The sequence below is a fragment of the Ptychodera flava genome, chromosome 7 (assembly GCF_041260155.1).
Source record: "Ptychodera flava strain L36383 chromosome 7, AS_Pfla_20210202, whole genome shotgun sequence".
NCBI lineage: Eukaryota > Metazoa > Hemichordata > Enteropneusta > Ptychoderidae > Ptychodera > Ptychodera flava.
In genome coordinates, this window is record NC_091934.1 from 20,165,683 (window position 1) to 20,187,898 (window position 22,216).

At 39.5% G+C, this 22,216-nt stretch overlaps 2 protein-coding genes across 2 annotated transcripts; both read right to left on the minus strand.

Annotated features, from left to right (window-relative positions):
• Positions 1–13,438: 13,438 nt before the first annotated feature.
• LOC139136972 (C-type lectin domain family 19 member A-like) lies at positions 13,439–17,484 on the minus strand. The gene is made up of 5 exons (XM_070704852.1): positions 17,375–17,484; positions 16,967–17,049; positions 15,292–15,503; positions 14,822–14,942; positions 13,439–13,683 (listed from the first exon to the last, which is right to left on the minus strand). The coding sequence occupies exons 2-5, from the start codon at positions 17,022–17,024 to the stop codon at positions 13,616–13,618; spliced, it is 459 nt and encodes a 152-aa protein (XP_070560953.1). The 5' UTR covers positions 17,025–17,049; positions 17,375–17,484; the 3' UTR covers positions 13,439–13,615.
• A 1,209-nt stretch (positions 17,485–18,693) lies between these two features.
• On the minus strand, positions 18,694–22,014 carry LOC139136973 (C-type lectin domain family 19 member A-like). Its single transcript, XM_070704853.1, has 4 exons — positions 21,878–22,014; positions 20,957–21,165; positions 19,755–19,875; positions 18,694–18,994 (listed from the first exon to the last, which is right to left on the minus strand). Exons 1-4 carry the CDS (start codon positions 21,939–21,941, stop codon positions 18,933–18,935), a joined length of 456 nt encoding a protein of 151 aa, XP_070560954.1. The 5' UTR covers positions 21,942–22,014; the 3' UTR covers positions 18,694–18,932.
• Between the last annotated feature and the right edge of the window lie 202 nt (positions 22,015–22,216).

The window sequence follows — 22,216 nt, forward strand, 5'->3', positions numbered from 1 at the left end:
AAAGGGGGTGTTTTCAGAGAAAAATTCTGGGAAAAGGGTACCTTTCAAACTCTGCTACGAGCGTGGGTACCCATCCGTCCAGAGACTGCCACCGCCGGGATGTATTCATGTCAAATCAAAGGGAGAATTGGATGATTTTATGATATTTGGTCATTGGTATAGAGACTCTTTGATAGCGTTATATCATGCTATATGGTCGCACCCAGTCATAATTCAAATAACTCGAGAATGTTTTTCGACCCAAATCGCATCAGCCTCAATCAGTCCTTTCAATGCCACTTCCATCCCATTTGTTTCTTATTGTTTATTGATGATTTTCGTCCAGCCACCCTTTTTGAAATTGAGCTTGACAAAGTAAAATCGGCACTGCGTTTCTGTTCAGCTTGCTGATATCAAAGGCAGTATAGCTGAAGTAATGGATCGTTCAAGTAACGCGATATACAACATACCTTCGCCATCGTCGTCCGATTCTCCTGGTTCGCCTTGAGGATCACGATTTTCAGAATCGCCACTTTCCTGAATGGGAGGACTTTTCAACTCCGACTCCGACTCGTCCGTCCATGTTACCTGTACAAGCACAATCTACTCAAATGTTCGGAAACGTATCAAGATAGAACTCTTTCTGTAGTTTAATGTGAAGGCGAGTTACAGCACTTGTTTGAAACTCAATTTTCTCGATAGGGGAAAAGATAGGCGCATAGCAATTCAAAGGTCACATTAAAGTATAAGGATGGCACACGGAATATTGCAACTGAGTAAAACACTGCAGGCTGAAAGCGAGCGCGCCAGCGTCGACTCTACTCCAAGTTTCAACATCACCTTCCTGTATGAAAGACAATCTGCGCAATTTTGATTCCTCTTTGGAGTCATGTGTCAAAAACTATGTTGCAAAACTTGAATGATGTTGTCACCTTAAAGGCCTCGTACCTGATCAGACAGATGATTCAACGATACACTGGGATACATAAACACATTTGTTTGAGCAACACGGGCAGAGAGAAATATTTTCTTTTAAATACGAAAGTAACTACATTGCAAACAGAACCCCATACTTTTTTTCAAGGTTATCAAGGTGGGCATATTGTAAAGACTAACCTTTTTTCACCTATCAGTGCACCTATCTCTACTTTAGAGTTGCCTTATACTTACAGTCAGACAATGTTCATGCATAGAGATAAGATTTGCGCGCTAAACCCATCCTGCTGGGTACAGAAACTTCGGATCCACCATATATTTTGTCACTCTTAACCCCTTTCTCTTATCTGTTCCAGCTTGAGTAGCAGGGTAGAAAACCCGTTGCTCTGTCCAGAGAAAGGGAGGGCTGGAGAGAGAGAGAGAGAGAGAGAGAGAGAGAGAGAGAGAGAGAGAGAGAGAGAGGCTGCTGACTGACTGACGGATAGATAGATAGCGACAGAAGGGAACGGATAGACAGAAAGAGAGATGAATTCGCTGTGCAGTAGGAGATAAATGAGAGGGAGGAAAAGACAGAATTACAAAGGAGCAGATAAACAATAAGCTTATATGCGTTTAAGTTAACATGATAGCAAAAAAACAAAAAAGATAAATGATTTAAATGGAAAAGACGTTTTTCGGAACATTGCGCATCATTATGGCAAAGGGGAAAGCAAGAAACGAGATCTAACAAAATGAAGGAATACGCAGCAACGTCAGCTCATTCAATAATTCAAACTCAATGAATGCAACTGACGTTTCGTCATGAATATAGCTCAGCAGAAATGGGTTTACATTTACGTTCTCCGGAGAGAGAATGTTTTTATTCGATAGTATCCAACAATAAAATTACATTTGATGCGATTCGTAGTCGAACAATCCTCACAAAACTGAATTAATGTCAAGAATTTCAGGCGGCATCTCCACATCTTGGCATCCTAGGTGAAGAGCTTGCAGATAAATGGTTTCTGCTTGTCGCAATCATCATCGTCCCATCCGCCGGCTGAAAGAAAGACAGTGAAAAGGTTTCCAGGGATGCTTTCATGCTATCTCAGTACGACATTAGCTTATCACGGTATTCACTGTAGTGGATTCGTTAAGCTTGAAAGTGCTGCCATTTTTGCGAAGCCAGTTGAAAATCACTGTACTTTGTCAAAACGGAATCATTACTTTATTGATTTGTTCAGGACTTCATTCGCTGTAATGAGTCTAGCTGTTCGTTTGGTCACAGACTGCCAAATTTCCAGAAAATTAAGTAGTGTCTTTTGGTTTCACGCTGTCGCTGATCTGAATAGAAATTTACTCATACGGATAGAAGGAAGTGTATGTGACGATTTATGACAACATTGTGTGGTAAATATCTATTGAAAATCACTTTTCTGCAACGAAATGAAAATCTGACCCTGGAGAATAAATGATTCTGTAGCTTGCATTAGCCACACTTACGATTCTTGTCGCGATTCTGTAAAGCAACTTGTACACAGTCCTGTCCTCCGACTAGACCTGCGTCGTTTGGTTCACCAGAATGCCAGTTAGTGAAATTCGCCTTTGTTCCGTCAATCCACTCAAAGTTACCCTCCTGTGAGAAGTTAATAATATAGACAAGTAACCAAACCATACTGTCTGACAGGTCAGGGGTCAACCAAAGCTTTGGACATGCATTTAATATTGCAGGTGGCAAACAAGATGATGTTTCGCGATTTAAGGATCTAAAGTTTTCAATGGATGAAAGCGTGAAAATTCCTTTTCGATGTTTTGTCAAGAGTCACCAGAAATTTGATCTCACCATCTTCATGTCATAAAGGCCGACCCAGTAATCTTTGTAACCTCCAGTCAAACCGAATATATATTCACTCTCTTCAGATGTGTGTATGGAGGCCAGGTGAGCTCCCATGGCCCGACAGACATTTTCGGCGCTCTCCCAATCCTGAGCACCGCTGAAGTACCGGTAACATTTGTCTTCCCATGGGAACCAAAGATGCGGACAGTACTCATATTCTGTGTTTGGTGTGGGTGATGAGAGAGGGGGGAGAGAGAGAGAGAGAGAGAGAGAGAGAGAGAGAGAGAGAGAGAGAGAGAGAGAGAGAGAGAGAGAGAGAGAGAGAGAGAGAGAGAGAGAGAGAGAGAGAGAGGGAGGAGAGAGAGAGGAGAGAGAGAGAGAGAGAGAGAGAGAGAACGAGAGAGAGAGAGAGAGAGAGAGAGAGAGAGAGAGAGAGAGAGAGAGAGAGAGAGGGGGAGGGAAGGAGTGAGTGACGGAGACATAGGCACAGCCAGGCAGAGAAAGACAATGGTACAGAAAGGTCATGAACCAGAGGATCCAGGCAGACAGACACACAGAAACGCATATAGACAGAGAAAGAAATTAAGTGAAAATGGCACACATATAGTTCAAATTATTAAACCATTTGGAGCAGAAATACCAACTCTTTTTACTGAAAGATGTCGAATACCACATTGAGGAAGGTTGATTAGACGAGTGGAATGAGAAATTTACGTATATACGACCCGGGTTTCCATTTCTGTTGTCATCATCTTCGTTTATATTTTCATCATCTGTAAGATCATATCACCTTGAAGGTATTGTATATTAGTTGCATGAGGGCAAATATATTGAGACATTAAGTTTTTTTCTTTCATTTGAATGCATTACTCATGGTCATATATGTACATATGTGGCTGATAGAGGGCGCCCGCACAAGCTAGGGCAGCACAGAAGAAAAGTGCCGGCATCAACATCTCGCGGGATATTCTGAGAAAAGCATGAAAAAACATCACGTTATTCATTGACACATACAAAGCAGTACACATCGACGATTGTTGGTCAGTCACTTGGTCAAACAAACAGACAGTCAGACAGTCATTGCGACTACGAGGCAGATGAGGATCTATATTGATCTCCTTTCTCAGTTAATATGCATTAGACTTACTGGCGTAGCGATAGGAATATTGAAAAACACATAGAAACAGTGTACAGTACATACGGTGCAGATAGAACACTTGGAGTAGAGGAGAACGTCCATTTTGCTTTCCTTACATTGTAAATGTAACATTTGGTATTTTCCAATGCTTGCATTTACATAAACATTACACTTTATGCATTCATCAATTTTAAATAATAAGTCCGAAGATTGTACCTATATCGATTGCTGATCACATGTTTACAACACATCTCCATCATCGATTTAGTAGTTTCTCGATTTGATTCAAAACACGGTTCCTCCATCAGAGGGACCGTGTTCAAACTCACAAAGTATGACACCTATTCACCTAGTGAAAGACATCACAGTCAAAACCGCTCGACCAAATAAATCCCCATCCTTACAAAGAGTCACCTAAATAACCTCAGTAACCTAAATAAGATGTTACAATTTTTCTGACCGCCACCCCTCCTCGCACGGTAGCGTACATCAAGCACACGGACACACATGCTCGCTATCACACACACAAAATAATTATACCAATAAATATATCGCTAAACTGGGCTTCAGATAATTGTTAATCGAAGGGAGATGGGCAATTACTTACAACTGACTAGAGAATTGTTTTCAGATTTTTTTTTTTGTATGGATGCCTCCGTAATTTTGTCGAGAGTGTGTCAGCTTATATGAATGACTTGAAGAAGACACCAAGAACCAAATCAACAGAGTGCCATACAGCCTATGAAAGAATCACTGACCAAACTCTACCTACTTAGCAGAGTAAATATAACTAGATTCATTTCACAGTACAACGTGTAAAAACACACGATTAGATGCCACTTACTTGTGAATAAGCCTTCCTTCTTGTTCGGCGATTAATTAATCAACGAAGTAAACCTCCGTCGATGAGTTGGTGTCAAAAAGACAAAGATTGTTACGTAAGGATAACACCGCGACATTTGGACTGTTATCGAAGTTTCCCACGAATATCTTCCGGATAGATTAATTTTTCATTTAGATAGATTATATCTCGGGATTAAATGTCTCAAGACAAATTAATCTAATCAGTCAATATTGAGTTCCGACTTGGCAACTGATACATAGTTTTCTTCCGCCAGACAGTCGGCGCAGGCACAAGGGACGTTGCCAGATGTTCCGTATTTATGCGCATGCTCAGATACATCTTTTGCGAAAACAGATGCAACGGCTTTACTTCTTGAATGTGAAATATCAAAACTCGAACTTAAATAGCAAACAGTTTTACTGTACACATTAGTGGAAAGGAGAATTTTGCTCTGTCGTCTTCTAGTTATAAGAAATGTTCTATATGAGATGATTAAACGCAACTTTTGAGCATTATTTTTTAAGTAAATGGTGACTATCAAATCGCTAAATTATGACAGTTGTATCTAAACCAACCGTACGCGTCACAAAATTAAACTTGATGTATCTTTGAAAATTTACCTCCATAGCTATAGAGATAATCAGTTGATACTGCCATTATTAAGTCAAAATTTAAACGAAATCACTTCAGTCAATGAAAACTGCATCTAAATGAAGGCCATCGTAGTACGCTTGATGTTGCAAATATTCCTGTGATCTACATCGTTGTTGTTGTCGTCGATTGTACGTTTGCTATTGACGACGATGACGACGACGACGACGACGACGACGACGACGACGATGATGATGATGATGATGATGATGATGATGATGATGATGATGATGACAAGCTACAAAGGTCACCCAACCAATAATCGTCTTAGTTGATGACCAAGTTCAGTAACAGGCTAGGATACAGAAATTGCATAATCATTTTACGTCTCCTTGACAGATTATAGACGATATATACGTCTGAAAGAATTAAGTAATATAATCCATTTCATTTCTAACAAATACACTACTGTTCGTTCAAATAAAGGAGAGTTAAACATCAAAATAGTTCTTTTGTCACGATTTTATTAATACTGTTTCGCAAATTTTCGACTACTTTAAAACCCGTTCAGCGCGATTTCACACTGGTTTAAATCATTCACAGACAAACGGCTCTGTTGTTGCCACACTTGGTGTCATTCCATTGCCACGCTGAAAGTAATGGAAAATATACCAGTGTTCATCATATGGAAGTCACTTTATGTAAATTACGTGATATCGTCGATTTCGTGTCCGAATGATATGCTCCTTACAAATACTTCTCAAATTAACTGAGAATCCGTAATTAATATTATAATGATTTTTATTCTAAGTTATGAAGTAAAAGTGTACATCGACCTTATGTATCAGGATAAATGTGTCAGAAAGTCGGGGATTCAAAAAAAAAAGTGATATCGAATTTCTTGGGAGTCTCATTTTAACTCTTTATGAAATAATCCGTTGTCGGGCGTGTGATTATATGGTTGACGGTACAGCGACCTTTGGTCGATTATACTGAATTCTTCTCGGGCAGTTTTAATATTCGAAAATTTTCAGAGGGTTTGCTACTCCGGTTCTCCGAAGAGAAATGTTAAAATAAACAGTCTACAGATTGGCTTTGTAAATATTAGTATGCAGAAATACGAGTCGAAATGTGTTCAGAAAAACAAAATCCCTCGAAGATAAGATATTTAGCGTCACGTGGTTTCAAGATGCCTTGAGTAAATTACCTCTTCACCGCTCATGCTCAGAATTGTCCCCTTTGAGTGAGAAATCTTGTGTTCAAACTACTGTGGTGAATTGGTTTCTTCAAGCACACGTGAAGATTGTTTTATCATATAGATCTCCTGCATGCATTTTGGAAGGGGCATGAGAAATCGATTAAATTGAATTAGTGCGATCATGCGTGCATGAAGGTAGGACATGAAGGTGAAATAACACATGCTTCGAATATGATTCCAAATTTGCATGTTTGTTTGTTATTTTCGTTTATTGTGTGGCTAAAACGATTTCACTTCAAACCAGGTCTTGTCGACTCAAATCGTCCATCAATACTAATGTCCAACGAATGCACAGTACTAGTGCGCCCTCAGACTTACGATCGGCTATTGCGCCGTCCACTGATTTCAACACTATCTTCGTCACCGTCGCTGTCTGGCTCTCAGACGTGCCATTTGGAGTGTGGCTCTCAGACGTGCCATTTGGAGTACATATAATTCGTACCATCAATCCACTGGAAGACGGCCTCCTGAGAAACAAGAGTGACCAAATGTAAGCGGTGTGGTCAACTTAACTCCAAAAGGACCAATATGGATCTGATCCAGGGGATAAAGTTATAGAGACTTCTAACTTGACTTCTGGGGAAGGAGAGCCGGAGGACTTTGTACAACCAGTCGTCAAGGATCAAAATATAAAAATTTAATATCATAACGTCACAATTGTCACTTTAAAGAAGTGGGCTGGCTGCCATGCTTGATGATATGAAGTGATACTGCCAATAGTGTAGTATCGACACGATGCTGAGCTTGCACCGTATATCAATTCGGCCGTATCCTTTCAAGAAGCGAACATCTGAGATAGCTTCTCAGAAGTGATGTATTGAGTTAGAAGGGAGCCCTCAACGGGTGCTCAGCTCATACAAGGCGTGAAGCATATGCGATGTGAACATGCTTCTGTCACCATATCAGCGCGCGGTGACGTCATAACGACCAAAACGTCAAGTTATAATTCACATCGCTGCAATCTAGGTGTCATAACTTGATGCTTATTCTTACCAAATATGTGCAAAATTAAAACTTTAACACTCTTTTGGCTTCCAAACGCATACTTTGTAGATCTGAATCACACTTGATTCGCGTGAATCGAAAAGCGTCAACAATAAATCAACTTGTTTTTAAGGTTGACCTTGGGGCGTGGGAGCAAGGTGAACCGCGACCTTTATGAGTCTGAAGGATAAAAACAAACAAATGAGATCAAACTTACGAAGAGCTGGTCACTCAGACCCGTCCAAAACTTATTGTCCCCGCCGCGCCCTGTAATTTATACACGAAGTCGTTTCCTCGTTGCTATGGACTGGAGACGAGATCAGCGCCTGTCGTCTGACAAATGTCCAAGGATGCGTTGCATTTAAGAAGCGATAGCAGAAGCCGTTGTATCCATGCCAGTAACGCGGATACTGCTCTGTTAATGAAAATCAGTAAAATTTTCTAACATTCGGTCAGTCATACAACCGGGATAATGAAATATGTTGCAATGGCAATTACTTCAAACAACCGACATTTAAAAATCTTAATCAATCAATGTTTAATACAGACAGCTAGCTTTGATTGTCCACTGCAAAGAAAATTAGATGATAACTATCTTCGCAATGGACAATCAAAGCTAGCTGTCTGTATTAAACATTGATTGATTGATTTAAGATTTGTAAATGTCGGTTGTTTGAAGTTGGATCGCTTGAAGATTTGAATTATATGTTGTTTAGCATGATTTTAAAGCCAGGTTTGATGAGTAATAGCGCTAGTGTTATGACTAACTTCGGGTCAAAGGTCAGAACTCTGGTGAACAGCAAAGCACTACAGCACTGCGAACCGTTAGGATCAGAAAGAAATGTCAAAAATCACATCAAAGCGTTGCCATTCGCGTTAACTACCGATTTGAGTTTTGAAGTGGCGTTGTGCTTTTGTAATATTTATCTACGTCTTATTTGTTACCAGCAGTCCGTAATTATAATAATAATAATAATAATAATCTTTATTACCCTTAATCATAATAATTTACAATTCAATGATGAATGTACATCTGAGTTGTGCTGTGTAAAGGGTAAATGGAAACGGAAAATAGCAAATGCTAGTCTAGTCCGTTCCCAAAGCCATTTGATGTTAAAGCAAGGAAACGAAGAAGAAAAAAGAAAACTGAAGTATATCGTAACAAAGTAACTATAAGTGAATAAAAGAACAACTACATAAATAAATATATAACTAAATAGATACATTACAAGTAGAAATGCGTAAAAAGAAAACGATAAGAGAGAAAAAAAAAAAAAACGTATATAAATATATATATATTTAAATATGATATACATATATGTAAAGTTGAATATACTCTTCATCACTTAAAAACAAAAACAAAAAACAATCGTGTAAAAGTAGACTTGAAAGTGCTAAGTAACTAACTAAGTAAATAAGACAACTACATAAAATTCATTACGAATAAGTAGAAAATATGTAAAATAAAATAAGTAAAAAAAAAACAAACCAAAAAACAAAATGTATAGTGAAATATATATATTTATATATCTATGATATACATATTTGTAAAGTTGAATATAACTCTTCGTCATGTAAAACACTAACCGTGTATGAGGAGACTTGAAAGGGAGTGTCCCTGACACGATTGAAGAAGGGGAACGAGAAGGCGAGACCAGAAGTATCCGACGTCTCGAAACCGTTTCCGCTTTTTAAGTGATGCGTTCCTATGTGCTGTCCTGCCGCATGATGTACTGACTGAAACTACACCGGCGAATCCCACAGACGCGACACTTGTAGGATGTGACACAGTGCGCCCTCTGCGTCCTGAACTTTTCTCTGTTCTCCCTCGCCCATTTTACAAGGGTGCTACTGACGATCGTTTGATTTTTGGAATCTCAAATTCAGCGGGCCGACGAAATCCAATTTTCTTTGCAAATGCCATCAATTGTTATGTAGATTTTCCAAGATTCGCTCATTAGTGCGAGGTCATATATAGCCCATTAGTATTAAAAATAACGTGTACAAAGTATTACAAGTCCACTTATAGTATGCCATTGTTACATTATCCTGGAGGCAATAGGATCAGCTTACGTGACTCGCTAAGGTGATTCCGGTCAGAAGTAAAAGAACACGGAGAACGCTTATCTTTAGGCTTGTTGAATGGATCACCTGGAAATAATAAAAGACATGTGTCTCAGTTTTTTAAACTGTTACACAAGAAGGGGATAATACAATAGATCAACCACTACTTGACTTAAGGTGGCTTGCTATGCAAAATAGTATAGTGTTGCCATTTCACGGTGGGTGAGTATGCAAAATAGCGGTATTGTCATTTCCTTTATAATTGCATAAATTCCTTGTAGCATTGAGTAGACAGAAATGTTAAGAGATACATTTGTGTCCCCTCATTTTACTTTATATATGTTGTACAAATACATCGTAACCTTGGATATGGTCCAGCTCTCAATGCTTTATGACAAATTGCAGCCTTTTATGAAGTATTTGGCTGATTTGGAGACTCTGAAGATATGTCATTTCCTAGCAGTATAGATTTCCTAAAATATTCCTGTACAAATGACTTTCAGAGTGAGGACTCGAGAAGAAAACGTTCGTTGCTGACAAACAGATGAAGTTGCACCATAGTATATTTATCGCATCAACAACACTAAGAAAATTGCTGAGTCAGCGTTTTTTCATATTTCATCTGAGAAACAGAGAACTTATTTCTTGAAATGTACCAGGTTGACACCAATTTTTGAATCAGCTTAGATTTTCCGAAACGGTTATTTGTACCGAGGCGATTGTGAAAGTTTCAAGAAGATTACAAAATGACAATAGCATTTCCATTATTTCTCCATGCCAGTCAATGGAGTTATTTAGCATTGCAACACCGATGGGTACTCAGAATCTAACGATCGCATCACAACTGTGACTACAGAAGACGGGCAAAAATAGCAGGAATTTTCTCTTCAGCGACTTTCAGTCTTGTTTATGAAGGTATTTTTCATGATTGCGTATTTCTTCTCAAGCATTGTTGCTATCTTGCAAATCTCTCTCGGCAGCTGAAGTTAAATTTTGAGTACCCGGTGTTGGTGGCGCTGTTGGGCTGCCGTGGCCTGTGAGGGCGGTACTTCACTAAGGACAATCGTTGCTTATATATAGTACTGGTATTTTTCCATATATGTAACACCAAATGTAGGACAAATTATTACGTTGTTTTCTTTCTTTGTTTGAATTTTATCAGATGTATTATTGAAGGCGTTTAATAGACGTAACACGTGAGACATAATCGTCTGCACGCAATTATGTCATCGAGTGACATTTAATATTTATCTGAAAGTGTTATCAGTCTGTGCAGGTACACATGGTATCGCTCGGTACGGGGTGATAGTACCAATAATTTATACACAAAGCATGTAAAAATGATGTTGTGAAATAACTTCGAGTATTCGATGAAAAAATGCCATATTCTGTGTAGTAACGACGCATTCCGTTTGTAGTTCAAGCATATGGCCGTGAACAAGCCATCACTCTCGTCAAAGATATCAATATGCCCTCAATTCGAATGACAGCAGACGATGCAATATATTTACAACTTTCTCGATACGAAGAAACTACAACATTGTAAAGAAGTATTCCCAATTTCAAAATAAAGGGTTTTGACCTACCTTTCAAACACCATGCTATAAGAAAAACCTCCGTATCGTCGGATTATTTCTATATTTTTCATATTTTTTTGTGTTACACGTTTATTTGGGTCGTGTCACCCGGTCATAGCGCCATCTGCAGATGCCACTGTTCTCATCGCTATCTCTGTTTTTCGGACGAGATACTGCACGAAAATGTGTTATTTGCATTTATATATTCGATATTTACGATGCAATCAAACTAACATTAAGAACCACTGGTCTTATTTGAACAACAGTCAAAGTTCAAAGTTCATATAAACAATAGATATAAAAATCATCATACGTGGAAAAGATGACAGCGTACACAACGACGATGCAAAAAAAATTGCACTAGCGGGTTTAATCGACAGGCATATGTGCGGGAATTCGTTTTGACGAATAAATATAGCTGCACTTTATTAAAAACCTACAGGCTTGATTTTTTTACTGCAACAACGTTTCTAAAGATCCTCAGTTTGACTAATCTGGCAAGTATTGAAATCAAAAACATCAAATTTCAGTACCCTATGCGCATTTGATACTAAGTCACCATCAAAAGATAGCGCCAACTTTTTTAGGGTATCATGGCGTCTACTGTCAATGTTTGTAGCTATTCGAGTATAGGTGGATAGTTAGATAGATCGATAGATGGATAGCTAGCTAGATCGATATACAGATAGATAGATAGATAGATAGATAGATAGATAGATAGATAGATAGATAGATAGATAGATAGATAGATAGATAGATACATAGATAGATAGATACATAGATACATAGATACATAGACACAGCTACACAAATACATACATACATACATACATACATACATACATACATACATACATACATACATACATACATACATACATACATACATATACAGACAGATAGAGACAGACAGACAGATTTTTTTATGTAGCGTCTGCCTGCGAAACTCAAACAAAAGAACATCAAACAAACCAGTGACCTAGACTACAAATTTGGATGGCACTATAGTAGAAGACGGAATGACTTACACATTATCAGTGCAATTTAAGAGTGGCATTGGAATACGTGAAATGAAACTGGAAAGGACAAACACAACGCAAAAACGAATTCAAACATTGAATCATGAAGGTTTCGAATTCGCTGTCAACGGGTACGTCTTGAGACTAACACCTCCTCTATTGGAGGTCAAGGCTGCAGAGGTGTCGGCCATCACTGAACAATATTACAAAGTAACATAATCCTAGAGGGGTAGGAACTCTGTAACAGCCGTAGGAGGCCCCTTAAGAAAACCCCAATATCGAAGACTTGACTCTATGTTCCTCGGGTTAGCCGGGTGGAGTATAGGGCGCGTCTTGGCAAAGACAGACAAAAACTTCCTCGGTTTCTTGGGTGTAGATATTATTACTTCTCTCATGCATATTTATAGTCCTATCTTCTTCCGTGAGACGCACAGATTACTAGGTTAATGGGAATCACTAAGGTCTATTCATGTAAACTTGGTTGTGTTTATTCACTGTATTCACACGGTCACTCCAATTCTGAAAGTTACAAGAACGGGGCGTCTCCTTGAAAACGGAATATTGCTTCCTTTGTCTCTTTCACCATGACCGATAAACAGTGAGTGATTTAACACATGCAAAGCTAAATTAAGACAAGGGGGTGGATAGTACACACCTAATCTAATGCCTATTGTGATTTTCTTAAACTCCAAACTGTGAGAAGACAATTAAACGAGATTTCGGCTTGTGGGAATTTCAAAAAGAATAAGAACTATTGAGGGATCGTAGTCACATTCAAGTAAATTAATTACGTCTATTACAGGCAACGGCTGCATCAGAGAGATGTTAGGGTCCGTGAAGGCATCGTGATCAACGCCCTCCGCTACTGCCTATGATTAAATCTGTCCTCGGGGACGGTGATTAGATCGTGGTGCGTCCATGATCAGATTAATCCAGTTGAAAATGTTCACAGGGTAGCACTCATTAACATCCATTGTTTTTCCCCCCGTTTGTAAGTTTCATGACTGAGAGAAACCACTGACCGTGACATCATTGTTCACCACATTTAATCATGCACAGAACACAATTTAAGTCACGGCTTGCAGTACACTCGTAGATGGGAGTGGCGACTTCAGGATCCATCGCGTTCGATTAATACCTAGTTGTCAGCGTAAACTCCCACTACACAGCGTCGCCTTGTCCTGCCATGTAGATGGCAGACGATAAATAAGATTTGTAAAGCGTATTCAAACTTAACTTTTAAAGCAAGAGATTTAATGCACATTTGGATTAACATTTATTAACATAAATTAACACATTTTAGTATTCAAATTTATACTCTTAATCAACATGTGAACGCCGGAATTTGTAGCTTTTGCATACAGTGAAAGTGTTGTTAGAACACTCTCCTTTGCGGGCGAAGTCCACAACTAGGGCAGCAGCCATTTACAGACGAAGTGGTGGTTATCCGAACAAAACGTGTCGTTCCATTTCCAAGCTGAAATCAAAAGAGAAACAGAATCAATTTTGGAACGCTGTCGAGTCAACCTCTTCAAATATACACCGCAAAAATGTCTGAATACAGACTTTCATGCATGCATGCACTTCACTGCAATCTCACATCCCCCGCCATCCACACCCCTGACCACGTGACGTCGACAGAAGCCCATGCAATGTTCCAAGAGTTTACCAGTAAAAGTGAAAGTGAATTTTTTTTCGACTTGTTTATTAATACTGAACTCAACATCGACGGACAACTGCCACAGAATGACTCCATCTTAAACATTTTAGTAGGTATCCATGACGACAGAAACAAAACACAGCAAGTAAAGATTTACTCTCTCTCTCTCTAGGGTAGGATGCGCCTTGCTTTGGGACAGATATTGAAACTCAATCTTTTTCAATCTCTTCTTATCTACCGCTTGCGGGGGCTTTTTCCAGTTCTTGGAGTGAATAAAGTTTTCGCTGTCTTACTTTTGTGAAAATAGAACATTTAAGTTTTACTTATAGAGTCAACACAAGGGTTGGCGGCCATTCTTTCCAAATATTGGTGAATTTGAGACAATCTTTTCCGAGTCCACGATTGTATCATACTTTGCATGGCGAACCAGGTCCCCCTAAATTTTATTCTCGGAGCAAAAGTTTAAGTCTTTCAATATCAATGCGTATATTACCTAAATAAATGGGATAGAAATTTTACTTATTCGCTAGATCACAGAAAATGTTGTCTGTAAGTATACCCTAAGTATACTCATTTCCACACTGAAACGTGCAGAAAAACTTCGAGGTGAACTTAGATTTCCCATGCTTCACAAGGCAACACTTAAATGCCTGGTTATTTACTCTACACACATCATTGTGTAATATTTGCGATGAGAGTGTTTCTGAACACGCATTCTTACAATGTGTCACTTCAGGAAACCTCCGAGGAACGCTCCTGCATTCTGTCTTCTTTAGTTCCCCTTCAAAATGACTTTGTTTGCCTAATCTTGTCGTTACTTGTCTTTAGGCTTGGAAAATACATGTCAAGTGTACATGACTCTGGCATTTCAAAGTGAAAGTGTTTGCTCTGCACTTGACAATCAATTAAGAAGCCTCCCCGGCGAGGTTTTCATCTACACAGTGACAAAACTTACGAGCTTCACCGGTGGTTCCGCCGAATACCACGCAGTCCTGCTCGAGGTAGTCGTCAGGTTCTCCAGGATTCCAGTTGGAGTAAACTAACTCCGTACCATCAATCCAACGGAAGTCTCCTTCCTATTTGAGAAGAAATAAAACATACACTTATTACTTCGTCAACTGCAAGGTGAACATATGTGTGAAAAAGACGTCGACTAGATTTCATCTTGGTGTTTTTACATGCCAGTGTTGACGATGATAACTCCCACGCTCTTATTGTTTTCGGGGCGATTTGTGCTCTCAAAGGAATCCTTCATCGATAACTATGGAGTTACAATGATTGGGTTTCGTGAACGCAGAGGGCCAGAATTCCAAGCGCGAGATCTCGCAGACATTCTCGCGTCAGAGTGTGTCCCCCTATTTACTCAGCAGACTGAGTATACCCTTGCGCGCAACATCAAATAGATCACCGGTGTGACACACTCACGTTTTCCTCGTCGCTAAGTCCAATCCAAAAGATGTTATTCAAGCAGGAGCCTTGCAGTTTGTGGATGAAACTGTTCTCTTCATCGCCATGAATCGATGCGAGGTTGGCACCGTAGGTAGCGCAGATATCTTGAGCGGCCCTCCAGCTGTTTAGGGCGGTGAAGTAGCGATAGCAGTAGCCGTCAAAACCAAACCAATATTTCGGACAGGATTCTGTAATTAGGATAGGTGAAGAACGAGATTTGACGTCTGATCGGGAAGAAATTAGCAGGATGTCAAGAAGGGTTGCAGGTGACGAGGCGAAACCACTTTGTTTACTAGTAGTAAAAAATATTACTCGCTAAGCAACTCTACAACAGTCAATGGCACGAAAACAAACAAACAAACAAACAAAAAAACAAACAAAATATATAATACAAAGATAAATAAATAAAAAAATTAAATAAATATCCTTCTTCAAACACCTGCTATTAATATTTTACTATTTTCCGAAATGTATGTTGATTTGTAGAGGGCGCTCTGTAATTTGTATCGCTTGAACTGTTGACATTTTATTACGAGGTTATCCAAAATTATATCATACCAGTATATTGATGGCGCAAATGCGGCGATCTGATTGGTCAAGACGCGAAAAGAACCGTGGTATATTGGCGATATACCACGGCTGGCATACGCGCGAGCTCTAAGCTTGAGCTAAAATCAGTTTTTGACGTTCCAAGCCAGAATTTCAATATACTGTTATGATATAATAGCAATAAATCACACCCAGCGACGGTATACCACTCGATTTTGACCAGTTCACTCCATATATGCACTCGCTATCGCTCGTGCAGATATGTCGTGAACTGGTCAGAATCTCGTGGTATACCGTCGCTGGGTATGCTTTATTGCTTAATTAGACTACAGTATTGCGCAGGATATATTACTTCTGCATATTAAAATAAAATGCAAAAACATAAACACGACTTCAAACAGGTCGATTGAAAAGGGGGACAGACAGACAGACAGACAGAACATGATGCAGAGGCTCAACAACAAGTGCCTAATTTTTCTGGCCGATAGTGTTATACAATTAAAGTTACTCTAATTTCTGATATATTCACCAGAAAATTGAAACATATTATTGACGATTTACTGGCTTTGATTGAATGGTTTTTTGTTTGAATGGTTTCTCATGTTCACTAGAAACAGTAACAGAGAGAAGGACCCCCTGCCACTAAAATTGTGTTTATATGGTTTCAGCATATCTGCAAATTCTTATGGACCGGCATTCAACACTGTGGTTGCAGCGATCACATCATAAAGTTTTGGATCTTTCGCAACCGATTTATCTGTTTGATTGATAATTATCATCAGCCTTTTTGTTGAATGTCAGATTAATGAAGCTGATTACTACAGCAATTGGAGCTCGGTTTGCGGTTTCTTGATATATTCTGCTTCGTTGAACTGGGACTAACATCAGAGCGCGGTGTTCCCATGGACTTCACATCGATTTGGAGAAAATAGAATAAACATGTACTCTCACCCAGATTTCGTTGACCTAGAGACATCTTAGACGGTCAGCAGGTTCCACGGCTAGACAAGCAAACTGACCCTTAGCCAGATAGGCAGAGAGACAGACAGACATATACTGCCAGTCAGAGCATTAAAGGGTGTGAGAATATATTTGTACTTACGACTATAAACAAATGATAGTCCGATGACAGCAGCTAAGAGTAAACACAGCCGACTCATCGTGGGAGAAGTTGCAAAGACACTTCTGAAAGGAACACGTACACATATTTGAATCTGTTTGTCAATAAAGTGATATTTTCCCCTCTAAAAGCTTGTTCCCTACTTCAGACTATGGTTAAGTTCACAGAGTAGCTCAATATGTTCGTTCATATGAAAGATATACAGACGCACAGGTAAACAAAATTATTCTTTTAACCTTTACGAAACATTCATGTTGGGCATAATTGACATCTTACGCATTACAGAAATGTATAATAGTTTCAACCCTATACGCAATCGCTATTCAAAACCACGAAGTCTTTACTTTTTGCCAATATTAAAGACGGTTGACAAATGTCGCATTCACTTACCTCGTTGTAAAAATTCCTACACCGGAAATGACGACCTTCAGTGTGTATCTGTCCTTCGCCTGTCCCGTCGATGTCAATTCTCATATCGTGTCCGTCATTTGTGTCACCGGCACATGCTGGTTTCGCAGGCGTTATCACCCATCCGTCCGCGAGAGGCCGGTGCGAGTCCGTGAACTGACACGATAATCTTATCGATGTTCATTTGTTTTTTCCCTGAGTAGCGGGCGACGTAGGCTTGGCAAGGGGGCGGGGCGACGTAGAATTGGGAGTGATGTGCCTTCTCGGGGACAGACGAATCTTTTAGACAATGATACAGATCATTGCCTATTTTTGTTCAGTACCAGAAATATAATATTTGCTATTATGTGCAGGTATTTACACTGATGTCACTTCTTCATTTTAGTTAGAAAAAAGTCTTACATTCCCAATTAATGACATCGCCGTACTTTTAAGGCTCTTTCACGCATACAGATTACAGGTAAACAATAACACAATACCGATGACTGTTAGTTAAAATAAAAATTACAAGGTTATGTTTGCATGAAATATTGTAACGAAGGCTTTGACATAGACTGGCCTGTTTTGTTTCTCATCGAAATTTTCTTTTCACCCATTTCATGGGGTTTTTTGACGATTTGTTTGTGTATTTTCTTCCTCTTTACTCAGTAGGGCTCTGATGAAATTGACAATTACTATATTGTAATCAGATTATCCTCTTTAAATCAAGTGTAATAATAGTAATAATCCACTATCACTGTCAAATATCAATGACGTTTCTCTTTGAGAGCAACAACTTGACTTTCATGCCCCCTCTAAATGAGAGAGAGAGAGAGAGAGAGAGAGAGAGAGAGAGAGAGAGAGAGAGAGAGAGAGAGAGAGCCTGGATTGTCCATGTTGGCAGCGCTGTTGTAGAAAACTTAAATTTCCTTTTCCAAAATATTATGATCGTTTGAACTATTGCGCGCAAACACGTGAGGAAACCTCTCCAGTAACAGCCGACTCCATAAAGTGGCAATACTGATGTCATTGGTGTGGCAGATATGAATTTAATAATCTACATCCTTCACAGTAGGTCTTATTTATGTTCTCAACTAATCATAATTTTGTCACTGAAAGTTTAAGTTTATTGAAGTTTTATGAAATTGAAAAACTGGCAGTATTGGTGGTCACAGACGACAGTTCATGACATTGAATTAAAATAAAAGCATTAAGGTCACCTGTGTACATTTGATCCACATAAAATATTTTTCATGAATTTATATATTAACAAACGCATAACGCATTCATCAAGTTTATAAATAAGCAAAGGCATTACACAGTTTTGAAACCATACTAATTATTTAATCTTTCAATTCAACAAAACGGGGAAAAGCATAGAATCGATATTCGGCGTAGTTGTCATAGTTGACGGTTCCATGATTGTAGTCCTTGATTTTGGTAATCATCATCATCGCTATCACCATCATCATTATCATCATCATCATCGCCATCATCATCATCATAATCATCATCGGGCAAGAAACATCGCTGCCAGAAACAGTCTTAGAATCCAGTGTTTTCAAATTTTGCAGACAAACGGTTGCTCATTACCACACGAATTGTCGTTCCATTTCCACGGATCTACAAGACAGATAAAGACAGACCACGAACGCATGTGTATCGATTGCGTAATAGTTGCAGAAAGTATGGATGGATGGATGGATGGATGGATGGATGGATGGATGGATGGATGGATGGATGGACGGCCGGACAGTGACTGTACAATACTCCGAGCTCATGTTGACTCACTTATACTCTGCACTACATACAAATTCTGAAAGATCCAGATTGCTGACCAGGCGAATACTATCGATTTTCATGAGGTGATTTGACTTTGTAGCAGACCTAGTCTGATCAACTGATAAATAACGATCATGATTGGTCAGGCGTTACTCTGATTCTTAATTATTCATCGGGTCTTACTGATTGGTTTACAGAAATATTTTTGATGATAGTTCAGGATCCCTCCCCCCAGCTACACATGTTATAGATTCTAACTGTAGTCTGTGTACATGAAACAGATAGTTTTGTACGGCCGTGAATGCAATGGGGATTTGGGTAAGATAAATAAAGTTAGAAGACTGGAGGAGGCTGATTATAAAACTAATGAAACTTGTGATTGATGTCCGAGTTAGTTACTTAAGTTACACACAGTAACATTCAACTGTTTTATTTCACACTCTAACCTCGCATCTTTTGTTCATATATCAGATGCTTTGCAGTCTCTAGATGTTGGCACTTAAACACTTCAGACGCTCTAAGCTGCATCGCGTCTTCTTGAGAAACACCGAGCAAATAATTGAAGCAGGCGTGGCCATCACCCGTTACGTTGCTCACTTACCTGACCTAGTTCCGTCCACCTCCACGCAGTCCTCTCCACCGATACCACTGTCATTGGGTTCCCCGTCGTGCCAATTGGTGTACGTCACCGGCGTGCCGTCAATCCAGACAAAGTTACCCTCCTAAAAGCAAAAAATCATTTCGTGTAATTATCATATTTCTGCTACATTTTAAAACGTTTCTCCTAACGTGTCTTTTGATGAATGTTCTAGCAATTTCAATGTCTTTCCGACTCTTAGTGGTGCATACTTTAAATAATATCCCAATGCTTACTCTAACTTGTGCTCTTAACATTTCATTAAAATGAGCCTTTCGTCATATTTTATATTTCGCTGCAAACATGTGAACTTGGTATCATCATTGTCATCGAGTAATGGTCAATTTGAAAGTAAATTAGTTTATTACCCTATCTTAGGTTTTCTTGCTTGTTTATGTCTATGTAGCTTTCCGGGAGGGAAGGGAAGGGTCGGGAGAGACAGGGACACAGGAAGAGGCAGAGACGCGGAGACCAGCGATAGACATACAGCGGGCAGATAGAAAGACAGGCAAGTTAGGGAGACAGTTTCGGTCCAAACCAAGCAGTCTACCATGTGTGTCAGTATGTTTGTCTACAATAAGTCAACGGTTTTCAATGATAAAATATCGGTGCCTCAAACATGCGCGCCACTACATGACAACCGTATCATCGACAAAATTTTTCATAAGTTTCATTCATCACCATATGTGTAGTATAGTGTAGTGTAGTGTAGTGTAGTGTAGTGTAGTGTAGTGTAGTGTAGTGTAGTGCAGTGCAGTGCAGTGCAGTGCATTGCAGTGCAGTGTAGAGTAGTGTAGTGTAGTGTAGTGTAGTGAAGTGTAGTGCAGTGCAGTGCAGAGCAGTGCAGTGCAGTGCAGTGCAGTGCAGTGCAGTGTAGTGTAGTGTAGTGGTGTGGTGTGGTGTAGTGCAGTGCAGTGCAGTGCAGTGTAGTGTAGTGTAGTGTAGTGGTGTAGTGTAGTGTAGTGTAGTGTAGTGTAGTGTAGTGTAGTGTAGTGTAGTGCAGTGCAGTGCAGTGCAGTTCAGTGCAGTGCAGTGCAGTGCAGTGCAGTGCAGTCTGGTGTAGTGAAGTATGGTGTAGTGAAGTGTAGTCTGGTCTAGTCTAGTCTTGTCTCGTCCAGTCTTTTCTAGTGTAGCGTAGTAAAATAGCAATGCATGTGTCTACTCACAAAGTCTCTGTCATTCAATCCAATCCAAAATCTGTTGTCACCACATCCTTGCAATTTGTAGACGAGGTCGTTCTCTTCATTGGAGTGAATCGACGCCAGGTTTGCTCCGTACGACTTACAAATGTTCTGGGCGGACGTCCATTCCGCCTCCCCGGTAAAGTAGCGATAGCAGTGTCCCTGATACTCTACCCATCGTAAGGGGCAGTTCTCTGTAAATGTAACATCATCATGACATTTAATATCTCTCAGTGAACTGACGCCAAATGAATGCAAATGTGAGAGGGGTCGGATTTCTTTGTTTGAAAATATAAGGTTGCGTTGTGCTATAGCAAAGTGTTGCAATATGAATAGGTTTACAAACACTGTAGGTTTTATAGTAGTGGTTGCTTTTATTCGGATGCTGTCATTGTGGCTAACTGCCATCTTTTAATTGTCCTCCTTGTTTTGTTTTGGGTCACAGGCTTTGTTACTGTTAGTCTGAGTTCCCTTCAGTGTGCTCAAATGCCTGTTGGAATGCGTGAAAGCACACACACGATTTTAATCGTGTTTATTCGAAGCGGTTACAAAGTGTCGTATGCTTTTACTGTGGCTACCAATAACTGTACATTTTAGAATGTTGCCTAAAGCATTTCCCCGAGCCCAAAATTTGATTTTTTAGCGTTTTTGACTTTTGAAACAACAAAGAAATTACACCTTTTTTTGTAGGTGTGCCATTTCAAATACACTAGCAAAATACACGGTTGCGTAATCCTGCCGCGAAGTACAATTAACGAAAGTGTTAATGTGATTGACAACTTACAGCGCTCATCCATCGGAATTAAACCCCTCGCCCCATTCAAAATTCGCAACTTTTGCAAAAAAGCCCGCTTAATACGATAATAGGAGTGAATTACAAAGAATTTGACGAAACAGCGAACTTACGGGCCTGTATTCCGGCAGCTATGGCCAACAGTACAACTAGCAGCGGGCCTCTGAACGCAGACATCTTTCGAAATAGTTTTTTCGCTATGTTTCTTTTAGTGAATTTCAAGTAGGGTTATTTTTAGGGGAAAAAGAGCGGTGACCCAAACAGTGTATAGACCCGCCCACTGTTTGCTTTTCAAAAATTGATAAGGACAGGCAGAAAAAATTGTTGTAAAACGGACGCTAGAAAGAATGTTTCAATAAACGCGTACGAGAGTAATGGACATATGCTATGGTTGATATATGATCTACTCGTCTTCTTTACTTGTTGAATTAATTCTGTTTTGAAACAAAATG

Coding starts and splice junctions, on each gene's coding strand:
- LOC139136972 (XM_070704852.1), bottom strand. CDS start 17,024: ATGAGTCGGCTGTGTTTACTCTTAGCTGCTGTCATCGGACTATCATTT. Junction 15,504..16,966: donor ACTATCATTTGTTTATAGTC/GTAAGTACAAAT, acceptor TCCTAATTACAG/AATCCTGTCCGAAATATTGG. Junction 13,684..14,821: donor CGGAACCACCGGTGAAGCTC/GTAAGTTTTGTC, acceptor TTTTGATTTCAG/CTTGGAAATGGAACGACACG.
- LOC139136973 (XM_070704853.1), bottom strand. CDS start 21,941: ATGTCTGCGTTCAGAGGCCCGCTGCTAGTTGTACTGTTGGCCATAGCT. Junction 19,876..20,956: donor GATTGAATGACAGAGACTTT/GTGAGTAGACAC, acceptor TTTTGCTTTTAG/GAGGGTAACTTTGTCTGGAT. Junction 18,995..19,754: donor GGTGGACGGAACTAGGTCAG/GTAAGTGAGCAA, acceptor TCTGTCTTGTAG/ATCCGTGGAAATGGAACGAC.